The sequence below is a fragment of the Cottoperca gobio genome, chromosome 11 (assembly GCF_900634415.1).
Source record: "Cottoperca gobio chromosome 11, fCotGob3.1, whole genome shotgun sequence".
Lineage (NCBI taxonomy): Eukaryota > Metazoa > Chordata > Actinopteri > Perciformes > Bovichtidae > Cottoperca > Cottoperca gobio.
The window spans coordinates 8,368,225-8,382,230 of record NC_041365.1 but is presented as its reverse complement, the minus strand read 5'-3'; the positions used below and the strand labels follow the sequence as shown (position 1 = coordinate 8,382,230).

Below are 14,006 nucleotides of genomic sequence, written 5' to 3'. Positions count from 1 at the left end.
GTTGCAATGAAAGCCATCCCAGTGAACAATTAGAGCCGCAGATTGACAGGTGGGCTCTGACTGTCAGGGTGACGATTGTGGAGGGGTGGAGTAAAGGAGAGGCCGGAAAGGCAGCTGGATGTGTCTGTCTATCAGTGGGAGCTGTCTGAACGCACGGCGCATCACCAATGTGCGCACATTTCACTGCGGAGAATATCCAGGGACTCTCGTTGCGCTCTTTTAGTACAAATAATAATACATAGAAAAGCCGAAAACAATAACAACAGTAAGTCTGCAGCTCAGAGGGCGGGCCTGCTCGGTGTGTTTTGTGATGACTTTCTGAGAAATTCGTCAAGTGTCCGTGTTGACAATCGGACGGACAGCGTATATGTGAGTATTTCATTATCCAGGGGGTGTTTTAAGGGAGATGGGGTGTGAGCTGATTGCTGCTGCGGGCTTTCTCCGCACATACACACACACTCATACACACACACACACACACGCACACACACACACTTGACTGATTGACACACACCCAGCCCGGCTAACGTGTCACTCTTTCCTCTCTTTCCCCTGATCTCCTCCCAAAGGCTGTAGCGGAGGTTGAGAGCGGAGCTGGCACCTGGACAGACGGACGGACGGACGAAGGGAGCGAAACACTACAGCGCAGTTTGGACTCCACCGCCGAGTGAGTTAAAACGCAAGAAGAGGAGCTTCGTTTTCTTCACTTTTGCTGTGAATAGAGGTATGAAATAGTCCAGTGAGGGGTGTAAACCTCTTTTGATGGAAACGCGGCGAGGATCTCCGGCAGCTGTCCACATCCCCCCTCGATAGACTGAGATCCGCACGGAGCTTTCCGCCAGTTTTCCACCGACACCAGCCTGCGATGAGTTTCTGAGATCGGCAGAAGTTAACGGACGAGCCCCCCTTTTGCTTTAAATGATTTGTAATTTTCATTTTCTCCCCGGACATACTGGTTCTAAAATGATCAGTAGAGATTAAACCTCCACTTGCATCGATACAAAAAAAAAAAAGACTTCTTCACCCTGCGAGGGATCTACACTTTCATTCTAACATCCCGCTGAAGAACAGAGGAAACGCTGCTGGCTTTGATTTCCTCCTTTGGTTTCCTCTCCAGCTTGTCCGCTATTTTGATCTCTGCATGAAAAGTCAAGCGGAAAGTCTTGCAGCAGCATGCCGAGGAGAAAGCAGCAAGCACCGCGGCGGTCAGCAGGTAAGCCCCGGCTCTTCAGACAAACGCACTTTATTCACCTCACTCTCACGATAAACTGCCAGAAATGCGATTCAGTACGCAGATAAGTTTACACAGCAGCGTATAGGCCTGATGCAGGACACAATACAAGGACAGCAGGACGTGTTAAGAGACAGTACACTCGAGTCTGTATGTGTGCATTCAGCCCAGAGAAAAGCAAGATGTCGGTATGCATAGTTTTTCAACATCTCAACAGCCCCATAATAAGTTTATTTCTACTTATCTATGGCGTGTTTGACTGGCAACCGTTTTGTTGCATTTACGCAGCCATGCCTCGATGCCAATTCTGCCTCTTGAGAAATGAATGCGCTCAGCTGCACTTCAGTTTCAACGCTTTAAAGCTGATCCTCCACTAGGTTGCCAGCATCCAAGTTCTCCAAACAAAGCTCATCTTATCTCATTTTTACAGGCTAACGTGTTTGATGCGTTGATGCCAGAAAGAAAAAGAAAGAAAGAAAGTGGTGTATTTTCAGCTTGTGTTCCGCTCAGGGATTGCCATCCTTGATTTGATGCTTGATTGATCGCCTGTCATGCGACTGCCTTTGATCTATTCATTCCTGATAAACATCAGTAAATCATTCACCATAGAGACACGCATGCGCCCCGGCAGCTGGACTCCCTCAAAGGATAACTTTTTGCCCCCGCCGAGGAGCAAAGAAAAGACAAATTGAAAGAAAAGTTCTCAAGCGGGATAAATACTTTGCGATTAATACCCAAGAGGGAGGGAGCAAGGGAGGAGGGGTGCTGGGGCGTAGCGAGATCACAGAAAAGCATCTTATACAGAAATAGTCCCAAAACACTGCAGGGTGAAGTGGGGAGGTTACCTCTAATGGTCACTTCAAGCTCTTCATCTGACCTCTGTGTTTATCTCTCAGGGGAAAAAAAGTGTAATTATGTCCTAAATGTTTAAGAGGCAGGATGCTACAGCAACATCATATACATCTAAACATGACTATAACAGTGATACAAGTATGTATCAAGTGTATCAATCACTAGAGTGCAAAATAAAGCATTTAGGTCTGTGTAATATTAGGCACCTAAAGTTAAGCACTCATTTGTATTTAAGCTTCTTTTTTTTTCACAGAAAAGGAGCTCAGCAAAAGTAAATAGTTACATATTTTCAAAGAAATTCTATGCCTCAATATTCTTCCTCTCAATGTTTCAGTTTCCACATATTGCCTTCTGACAGTCATGCCGACATGTTGTCGTTAAGTTGACCAGACATGAACTGTTCTGAGAGAGAATCGCATGTTTGCCTGAATCCATTTGATGTCCCTGGGCGATGTGTGTGATTGACATGTGTTTTCAAATGACGAGGAAGAAAAGAGGAGCCTTTGAAGTTCGTGCAGTAATGACCAAAGCTGAATAAAACAGCTGTAGAATGTTAAGCAGGCGGTGGAAATGTGAGGTTAAGCAGACTTAATCAAGGTTGTGACAGAAAGACTTTGAACTCGGTGGGGCTGTAATTTCTAATTGACGCCAGGCTTTAGTGATGGATAGAGAGAAATGTGTTTGAAGAACAAGCCTGGAAGTGAATATTGTCAGTTTATACCTCTGCCACTGGTGCAATCCCCCAAAAGAAAGCCTTTAAAAAAGAAAATCGGGTTTCCTGTTTTTCAGCGTCCTCTGGTCACTCTCAGCTCTGAAGTGCCCCCATTCCGGCTCAGCTTTTGAATATTGATTTAAATGTCTGTTTTTGTGACAGACGCATACATCACAGGCAGTAATGGTCAATCCCAACTTGGCAGGCTTTGTCTCTACGTTATTTCCAGTGCATGACATATGGTCAATCCAAAAACTGTAACACCTCTACTGAAGTGTGTGTGTGTGTGTCTGTTTGTGTGTCCGTGTGTGTGTGTGTGACTGCTCCCTCCGTGAAATGGTGTACACACCTTTAAACACGGCCTATTTAATTTTTTTACAATACATTAGCAGATATTTCCACAACCTGGATTTGTCACTTTGGTGTTGCACTAAAACAAAAATGTTGCACACGCTCCTGAGAGAGAGAGAGAGAGAGAGAGAGAGAGAGAGAGAGAGAGAGAGAGAGAGAGAGAGAGAGAGAGAGAGAGAGAGAGGGGCTTCAATGGCTCTTTGTATGCCATTTCAAATGGGCTCTGTTTCATCAGTCACAGTGATGATTTTAGACCCTGTAATGGCGCTGTACCCTATCTAGTTTATGACCAGTGACAATACATCAGTGTTCTTTCATTTGGAACCACATTACTGCATCTGTTAGTTTTGGCACTTGAGTTCAGTGCAGTGCAATTTGAGCAGCAGAGACTTTTGCTGCAGTCATTTATCGTCATTTTCCGTTTATTTTCCTCGTCTCCTCTCACTGAAGTGCTGTTGTTCTGTGAGGTACTTCTCATAGGACCCCAAGGTGAACACTGCAGTCATATCAAGTAATTAGGATGAGGATTAAAAATGTCGTTGGAAGTGAAATGTAAAAAGATAAACAGCATTGGGACAGAGCGGGTTTTGTTTCTCTTTCTGGGATGAATTGTGTATCTTTAATTCATGTTGACAAAAGTGTAAAGCTAATGTTATTGTGCCAGTAGTGCCTTTTTGAGTGTATGCATTTAAAGTTAGCGCTGAAACGATTAGTCGGTCGACAGAAAAATCTATCTGCAACCATTTTGATAATCAATTACTTGTTTATAGAATTCATAACGCAAAAAAAAACATTCTTCGGTTCTAGCTTCTCAGATGTGAGGACGTGCTGCTCTCTCTGTTCATCATCGGCAATTTTATATTTTGGGTTTGTCGGTCGGACAAAACGAACAGTTTGAAAGCGTTACCTTGGGATGTGGCAACTTTTGAAAGTTTCTCTATATTTTCTGACATTATATCGACTAAACAATTAATGAAAAACAACAATAGCTGCAGTAATGAGCACCTTTGCATGATATCTGTCTGTTCGCATCAGTAGCATTAGCATGTTTAAATATGACAACGTGTTGTGCGTATTACAGCAAGATAAGCAGTAATTAGTTTAGTTTGTAGATGTGAGATATTGTATACAAGATTAACAAAGAAGCCATAATTCTGCATTTGCCTTGATACCGAGGTCACGGTTTTGATTGTTGTCGGAAATATAATGGTATTACTGCATGTCTACCATCGCTTTTAGTTTGCCAGCCACAATATCTTAAATCAAACACTGTCACTCTAAGTAATGAATCTGTCAACTAATCATTCAACACGTCAGTGTGATTACAGTGGGACCGTGTTGAATTTATTCCACGGGAGTTAAAAAGGTCTACTTGCCAAAAAAATACCATTTTTCTATTACCTATCCTGCACATTACATTAGTCTTACTGAGACACAGGAAGGGGCGGGGCAAACTGTGGGTGACCAATCCACAGTGGGATGGACCAGGATACAGGTCCGTACTGTAAGTGTATGGTTTAGACATCTTTATACTCACTGTTGTCATGTGAATTAGGCAGGAAATCTGAAATCCACTCAGTTTCATTTCACTTTTAGATGTTTAACTTTAGAAATATTTGATCCTGTGCTGGATTCTTATCTCCACCGACAGCAGAGAGAGCATCTTCTACACTGACAGAATTAGTGCAGGTCATGAAGGGAGAAAAAGTGACATGCTGTGATACTGTCAAACATGGCCGTGTGGAAATGTGTTCCTTCTTAGCTGAAGACCGTAATTAGTTTGCCTTTGTCTCCTCTTGATAGAAATGTTAGGCAACTGGCTGGGTTTGGCCACTCACACAATGATGCCACTAATTAAAAAGTTTAGCACTCTAAACATAAATCAAGAAATCAGGTTACAGTCAGAGACTGTAGACGCTGTTAATTTCTTTAATATGTATGATTCAGTGTCTCAATAAACGGACATCAGTGCTCCATTTTAATGATCTGTCTGCATAGCTTAGCTCAGCACGTGTTCAATTAAAGCACTCTGCAACGTTTGTCCAGATTGAAGCTACAATGAGGTACACTCTGAACAGTATGTGCAGACAGTGCCTTGCCTTATGAGCTTCTCCACTGACATCAGCGGCAGATCCCCCTTTACTGCCACTATCGCTAGCTCGCTGCAGAAGGAGTCTCTTAATTATGACTTGTGGGTGGGGGAGAAGTTGAGCTTCCCTTCTTCCCGGCGGCATCGTTAGCTGTGGTCCCTAATTATCCAGGTAGCTGACGGATCAGTGACAGGGCCCCACCGATTAATGCTTACAAATTCAGCAATGTGTCAAGTCTGCAAGCTGCCTTGATATAATCAACTCGGTGTTCGCCACTTTTCATTCACCCAGTTGTTCCAGTGAACACTCAACAGCAGAAGTTGCTTGCAGTGTGACGTGACAAATCGAAATGCGTGACCGTGCTGGACACAAACGCCCCTGTAACGAGGTTATGAGCGGTTGTAGTCTCAAGTGTGGATGTGCACTTATGCTTAGTGATTTATCTCTCGCTGTAAATAGTCGTACAGTGTACGCAGTGCAGGTAGTTTTTAATAGTTAGAGAATAGCTGAATATATGTGGCTTCCATTGGATGTGAAAGATTTTCCTTAATACTTTCTCTCTGATCTTTCTGCTAACAGCTTTTTAGTTTGTTTGACAGAACAGGAACAAAGTTCTAAGCTGAGCAGCGTTAATACATTTTGTTGTTGTTGTTGTTACTACCTTGCATTGTATTTCCTCTGCAGAAATTTAGCTCACGACACCTGTCAAATAAGAAGCCATCGCCTTGGAACCTTGTGTTGGTTTTATCGGGATGTTTCTGATAAAGTATTTAATGACATTTGTCAGGAGGTGAAGCTGCGTCGTGAGAGAAAAAATTATGTTATTTGAAGTGAAAAGTCTGTAGATGAGAACAGAGCATGTCGGTGTGTTTGTGCGTGTGTGTGTGTGTGTGTGTGTGTGTGTGTGTGTGTGCACGAGTTACTGAGCAAGACGAGGAGTTTGTGTGTGGGTGTGTCGGTGTGTGTGAATGTGAAACATTCTGATCCTGTGATAAGGCAGTGTATGTAAAGTGTCATTAACAGGTGACATTGACTGAAGGAGTCGGTGGATATATTTACTATCCCACACTCCGCTACACCCGCAGTTTCATTTGCATGTGGTGTCAGAGCCAGTAGGCGTTCAGGAAATCAAAGACACACACTAACACGCACACTCGCACAACTGCACTCTCTGTCCTCATCTTGGTGGAGGTTAAGTGACAAATGAAGATCGATGACTGGTCTTATGGAAAAGAGAGGGTTGGATTGAAAATATGTGCGAGTTAGGCTTGCCAGCAGGGTGACGATGTAAAGGCATTCAGCGCCGCAGCCGTGAGGTAAAACTATCCCAGAGCTTGATGAGGTTCAGAGGAAGCAGGAAAACCTGGTTTTTCACTTGAGCACGAAACAAGGAGCCTTGACGAAGACGTAAAGAAAACAAGGTCATTCTTACAGGAATAAAACTCACTAGCATAATCACTCTTCAACACTTCCTGCATGTTTGTATTGTCTCTGATTTTCAGGGTCTGCGTGTCAGTGTTTTGCTTTCTGCAAAGATATCTTGGCTTCCATTCAAAACAGCTGCACAACAAAAGCCACAATGTACAGTGGGGATGTAAAATAATAACGGGAATAATAACAACAATGTAATCCACATGACTTATCCTTTAGGGGTTTAGGGCACCAGTTGCAAAAACAAAGTTTTGCTGCTGATTGAGTAAAATGGTCAGTTGGGTAAAAAGGAGAAGAGGGTGAAATCACAGGCAGGGTTTTTAAAGTTGCTTTACATTTACACTAGCTGAAAACCTATTCACTGGTGTAGCCAACACAAACATGTGGATTTCACCAATTGTATGTGATGGTGGGCCCATCAGGATTTATAGATAGGGCTGAAACTAACTCATATTTTCATTATCAGTTCATCTGGCAATTAGTTTTTTTTGATCTATTGATAATAATGTTGCCCAAAGCATATCAGAAGATAGGGAAACATGCCTGTTATAATTCCACAAAGCCAGGGGTGACATCTTGTAATGTCTTGTTTTGTCCGACCAACGATATGCAGTTTAGCGTCGTGTATGTAAAAGAAAGGCATCGGTTCGTTACATTGTACAAGCGGAAAACAAAGAAATCAAAATAGTTGGCGATTCATTTTCTCATGATCGACTAACTGTTGCAGCTCTATGCTGGTATTTAACTTGACCAGTACTTTATTTTCTCACATGTTAAGAAAGTCAGAGTTCCCGTTATTGGACGCCATTCAACTCGAACTATGCTTGAAGTTGCACGCTATTATCACTATTACTTTAGGCTCTAGCAAAGCATTGTGGGCAATCAGACAGCCCAAGTGAGCCAGCTGCGTACGCTTCTTCACACTAACATTTATCTTGACAGTTTCTCTGATAATTCAAGCTGTTTAAGAATCAGACAGAAGAAGGACAAAGTGAATAAGTGTGGGAAAAGGAAAAAAAAAGGGATGCGGAGAAGAAATAGAAAAATGTGAAGCGATGATTTAAGGCAAGATGACGGGAGGTCCAGGGTACACTCAAAGGTCAGTGTGTACTCAGGGGAGTCTCCAGTCTGGAGTGTGTTATCTCAGTGTGTTTTGTTGTTTACCCATACTTCCTTCGCAACACAGCAGTGTGTGTATGTCTGTCATCTACGTAGTTAAATATAAATGCACTTTATGTTTTTAGTAATCAATTCCAGTGCAGTGTAACACCAGTGTTTCTGTATGTATCGTGTGTGTGTTCCTTGCGAGATTAATGCTCCGTCGGCAAGACTGACGCCGCTATTGGTCGGAGGGACCGAGTTAGCGAGTGTTGGCTGCTGTGATCTAATTTCTCCAAAGCCAAAAAAGCCTTTTGTTTGTGCTACTCTTGATGTATTAGAAATTCCTTTCTGAGGCGGCGCCTGATGCAGTAATCACGGTGATCATGCTAGAAATAAGGCTGCAGATACACGGCCATCATAGCACGCGCAGTGAGCTTTAAATTACTGTCAGTACTCGTTTTTATTGAATCTCTTGCTCCCTCACATTGCTGATACTTGAGTCGAGAGCTCAGTCCGTTAAGCTAAGACTGTAAAACTGCCTTTGATCCACAAAGTAAACGTAAAAAAAAGAAAGAAACAGTGTTAAGGTGAGTGAGCCGCCACCGGAGGCCCCGTACGACCCAGCCCTTGTGCTGCTTCTGTTAACCAGCCTTGAACATCTGGGTTAAAGCGGGGTGAGTAAGAGAGGGTGTGGGTGAGGGGAAGAAGACAACAGAGGGAGAGAAAGATGGGCTGTGAAGAAAAGGTATTAAAAGTGACAGATGAACAGGACTTGGGTAGACGTTCTCCTGCAGCAGCTGTGACTGCTGCCTTTGCTCTGACAGGTGTCAATTAAGAATTACTGCCGAGGCCCTGTAGTCATTTCTTCCTGCCCAGCTGTCTGTCTCTGTGCCTTTTTGAGAAATAACACTTTACCCTTGTCACTGCTTTAGTGCTTAGCCACGGTCGCCCCAGAAAATGAGAGCATGGCGGGCACGCTAATCGATAACCAGTGTATTAGCAATTATTTTGCCCATTGATTTACGGTGGGGCAGCGACTCCCATCGTGTTATTAGCCGCTGATTACATGCGCCTGGGCTATACTGCAGACAAGCATGCCAACGCCACTATTGCTTTGCTGTTGCCAGGTAGACTTATTTTATCCTTTAGAGTTAAGAACACATGTAGGGACAAAAAAAAAACAACATATTTCCTTCTTGATTGGAGAAGTTTAGTCCTTGAACTTGTTTCCAGATTTAATATAACCATAATTTAATACTCTTTATAGGACAATTAAATTATGGAAGTCATATAAAGTCTGGTTACAGAAACCACTTTCACCACTAAACTGTCATGTGACTGCTACAGTAATACACAATTTAGCTCTCAGTCATATCTCAAATTGAAACAATCACTCAGGTGTAGCTCTCTTGCTGAAAGAATGTGTAATTCATGCTTTCTAGGATGATGATTTGAAGCACTTCCTATGTTGGCTTCCCATAATTCCAACAAAAAGGAACCTGCTAACAATTTTAGAATTATAGAAACGTACTTCTGTGGTTTAAAGATAACTTCATAGGCCCTTAAATTAAAGGACACATAATGATTTAGTTACGGATGCTCCAATCCAATCCGTATTGGGGCCTATGCTGACCTAAATAAGCAGTTATCAGATGTAACAGATCCACATTAAGTACAGTTTCCTCATCCGTTGGCTCAGTTCATCCCTACTTTTAGCAACATCAACTTTTCCTTTACTTTAATTCTTTAACTTAAAGCTAATGAATTAGAAAGTTCTTTATAATTTCAAAAGGGTAACTATATCTATGATTTGCAGGAATGCTTGAAACAATAAGAAAGAAAATAGTCACTTCAAGGCACTAACTACTGCAGTGCTCTGTGGCTGAATATTGTATCTCAGCAGAAATTCCATTAAAGTTCAAAACAGCAAAATGAAAACTTTGTAATGGAGACTTACATCAATTCTTCACACCAAACCATAAAGCAACCCTAGAAAGGCTGGAGGCTTACAAATAGAATTAGTGTATGTTGTTTATTTTGTTTGTGGTTGCCAAGGCAATGGCTGGATATGAGCTGGAATATTTATGCACATGATAGCTGTACACTTCTGGTGTTTTGAATATAATCCCCCTCTAAACATCAGCGGAACATTAACATTAATCAAACGTATGCAAACTAAGCAGCAGCTAGTGGTTAACGTTTATTTTCCCCTTCATAGCTCCATAGAGAGCCTTGGTTGTACTGCATGTAGAGCATGTTGGCAATAACCAGTACTGTACATCATGAGGAGAAAGGATAAAAGCTGGCCTCAGCATATCCAAAAAAGCCGTCGGAAATTTCTATCCCCAAAGGAGTGTTTATTTAACTGATAAGGCTGGTTAAGAAGCAATGAATATAATTTTTTTGGACACTAGTTTACTGCAGATAAGCCATCTGGGAATGGATACAGTTAACAGATGACACTTTGTCCTTGAGAGCGGACGGTGGGGAAGGTCATGCTGCAGCCTGGTGGAGTGCCACTTCCATCCTCCCCTCACCTCTTCATCTTTATCTCAGCATACTCCCTCTTTCTCTCCCGGTTTTTTTTTGGGATTACTGGCCCCCTTCTTTCTCCCTGTAAGCCTTTTCTCATCTTCCTATCTGTCATCAATCTCTATCTTACTGACTCAATTCTCCTCTACCCTGCTCATATTTTCTTTCATCTTCCTCCCTGTCTCTCGCCCTCATCTATCGCTCTCTCTCTCTCTCTCTCACCGGATGCTCAAGAGTCAGTGAGCTGGTTACAAGAACATGAACTCGACATCTGAAAAGGAGAGCGTAATATACCCTTTCTGGCCCACTGGCCGTGTTCTCATATTTCAAGAACCTCATTTTGCAATAGTCTGATTTCAGCGACATCCCGCAGTCACACTTCTGAGTTGTAAAAATCTGAAAGGTCACATTGCAGTTAAGTCATGTGTCATCTTCTTTGAAGTCTAAACACATGACTGTCACATCTTTTCCAAGAGGAGACGTTTCCATTCCCATAAAGCATGTTTCACAGGAAAAGAATGGCATATTTTGTTGGTGTGGCGCCGTTCAGTTACATTTAAAAGAAACCCATTGATCACAATTTTCTTAGGGTTACATAAAGTAATCACTTAACAGTCCTCAGCTTGATGGGCAGTTGAAAGGGGATATAATGTATCTGGATCCCACCCCATTCAACAGCACCACATGCTACCCCCAAAAAGTCCTCCCAAATCTTTCCTGAGCCGCCGTGTTGTCTCAGACGTGACAATCACGGGGGGTATAAGCTCAGCTCTGTCCCTCTAAGTCGTCTGTCTCAGAGAGAACAGCGGGAGGCCTCTTGTACACCCAAACGTCTCCTCTGTCAGTGTCACTGTCACTCAGTCCCCTCGCAAACCAACTCTGTCTGTCTTACTCGCTGTCCACCTGAGCATCTGTTTCTGATTACCTGTCTCTGCCTGTTGTCTGTTGACCCAACTGTTGTCCTATTTCCTCGTCTCTCTCGGGTCCATCTGCCTCTCCGATGGTACACGATGACAGGACTGCCACTGCACCAAAACTAACCACCGACCAAAACATGTTGACATTGAATAATGTTCGTTTGATATGATCGCAGCCGCAAGAGAAAGTAGCTTCACTGTACAGGCACGAGGGCGGTATCAATCTTATCTAACTCTCAATATGTGCATTTCTCAAAATGTCAAAAATATTCCTTTTGGGTTTTCCATATAAAATATATGATTAGCTAACATAATATGATACATTGTTATAGACTGAAGAACCCAGCAGCTTATTAAGTAATGCCCTGCCACACCATTAACAGGATGCTTACAGTGATAATCTTTAGAATATTCCAGCATATAGTAATATTCCACTGACAGGGGCCACTGCCTGCATAATGAGTACTTTCTTTACTGTTCATACTTTGAGTACACTTCCCTTTTTGAATGCAGTACGTTGACTTTTGCAGTCTGTTTACATTATAGTATTACTACTGTTACTTAAGTAAAGAATTTAAATTGTGAAAAATACTTCTTCTCTGGCTGGTTGTAGCCCATAGCTACTACTTGTATACATGCTGGATCCAAAATGAATGTCTCTCCGTTCGAAACCTTGGACATTTTGTGCTTGTTTCTGTTTGCTCCCTCCTGCAAAATATCGTCCATGAATGGCATCTGGTTCCTGTCAAACTGGTCCATTTTGCTTCTACCTTCTACTGTACTGTACTTTGGGTACTGCTTGCTTTTTGAACTCTGTGAAGGTCTGTGTAATATATCTGTCATCTTGCTGACTACTGACAATATATTTTGGAATTGTTCTGGCCTTAGATTCAAAGTCCAAGAATGGACACATTCCCAGTGTGTATGACTCATTTCTAGGTGTGAGTGTGACTTACTTATTTCTTTTACTTAACTAATCTGTTTTAACTCTCCATCTTCTCAGTGTGTCACTTCATTCTTTCCTTGCCTTGCCTCATAGTTGGAGCCTCGTACTTTAAACTATCAATGCGGTCAGAGAAAGTTGTGCCATACACATTGAACTGGAAGTGATGACTAGCAATATTTACATAGAAATATACTTTGTTTCCCAAAATATACTGATGGTGTACAGTAAGGCTGCATATCTATTTGTACATCAACATTGAGTTTGATTCTGATTCAGCGTGCTACAATTTACTTTTCATACTTTTCTTGATTATTCAGTTTGAAAATTGGCCATCACAATTATTAAAATCCCTGATGTGATGTCATCAAACTGCCTGTTTTTGTCAGACCAACAGCCTGAAACACAAATATATTCAGTTTGCTCAATCAGAAAATTGCAAATCCTCACATTTAGAAGCAGGAACTTCTTTTCTTCAAAACTATTTAATCTATTTGCGAGGCTTGATACATCATTAAGCTTTTTTTTTTTATTCCCATAAATATGGAACGTATTAATAATAGCATAAATATTAAATATGCTCCGAAAATGTTCTAAATTCCAGTTTTCACGAGGACTTTGATGCTGAATTGTTGCAAAATGGTTTCTTCTCTCGTTTTCTTTTTAAAAAGCAATCTGCATTACATACAAAAATGCAGTTTTTTTCTGAGGGATGGAGAATTACAAGGTATTACAAGGTTGCATTTTAACATTAACACTAACATCGTACTTACTTACAGACATTGTGCTGCAAGGTTCAATTCTAAAAGTTCAGAACACCTAAAAGCTTGAAAACTTGTGCTAAGCTGTTAAAAGTGCTCTCCTTGGGACAGGAAATTAACACAGATGACTGGACAGGCTTGTATGAATAGAAAGAAGTTGGTAAAAAAAAAGACGTTTTCACATATTCATAGGAAGCCTTAAAACTATTTTAAAACTACGGTCGGACATTTTTAGCCTCGCAGGGCCAGACAGTGGAGCTACTGTGAAAGCAGTGCTGATGGCACAATCCTGAGCGGGTGGGAATGTGCGCCCCTCCTCTTGATATTTGGGATCTATTATGTATGGAGGAGCTGAGTGTCTACATGACCGGGGCCAGAGAGCTAGACAGGACTGAGTGAAGCACTATTGTTTGTGTGTGTGTGTGTGTGTGTGTGTGTGTGTGTGTGTGTGTGTGTGTGTGTGTGTGTGTGTGTGTGTGTGTGTGTGTGTGTGTGTGAGGTAGGGTGGGGGAGACGGGGTGAAAAAAAAGAGGAGAAAAAGAGAGTGACAGCAGACAAAAAAGAACCAGGGAGGAAAGGGGGGGGTGAGGGGGGAGGGATGAGGGAGTGGAAAAAGAGGAGGCAAAGCAACAGAGGAGTGAAAGAGAAATGACTTGAGGGGTTGAGGGATGGAGAGAGAGGTGAATAAAGCGAGAGAGAGAGAGAGAGAGAGAGAGAGAGAGAAAAGTATCAAGGCAATGGGGAAGAAAAAAAAAAGAGAGAGAGAGAGAGACAGTGAAAGCAGTTGGATGGTGGAGGAGAGAGAAAGAGAGAGGGGAGGATGTCACCCATGGCTGCCACTCATCACTCACAGCTTAATGACGCTGTTTTTTTCCCCCCTTCTCCTGCTTTTTTTCTGCGGTAGAGGAGGGAGGAGGGAGTTCGGCCCAATCAAACAGGGTCATACAGAGTTCACAACCTCCAGGTGGGACTGTCCTCCACCAGGGAAATGTTTGTGCATGTAAGGCTTTAAGGACCGTCGAGACCTGGAGATAGTTTAGAGAAGACGTTCAGAGAGATCCTTATCAACAAATCTGGCAAGGTTT

At 42.3% G+C, this 14,006-nt stretch overlaps 1 protein-coding gene across 2 annotated transcripts in view; it reads left to right on the top strand.

Moving 5' to 3' along the window:
- The first annotated feature begins 218 nt into the window (after positions 1–218).
- tshz1 (teashirt zinc finger homeobox 1) overlaps positions 219–14,006 on the top strand; it is a 28,944-nt gene continuing 15,156 nt past the window's right edge. The window contains exons 1-2 of one of the 2 annotated variants that reach the window (XM_029443721.1): positions 219–369; positions 570–1,213. In XM_029443721.1, coding sequence (XP_029299581.1) covers positions 1,174–1,213 — 40 coding nt within the window. In that variant the 5' untranslated portion in view covers positions 219–369; positions 570–1,173. Of the gene's footprint in view, positions 370–423; positions 1,214–14,006 lie in introns of those variants that run through there. The other variant, XM_029443720.1, reaches the window with a different exon arrangement.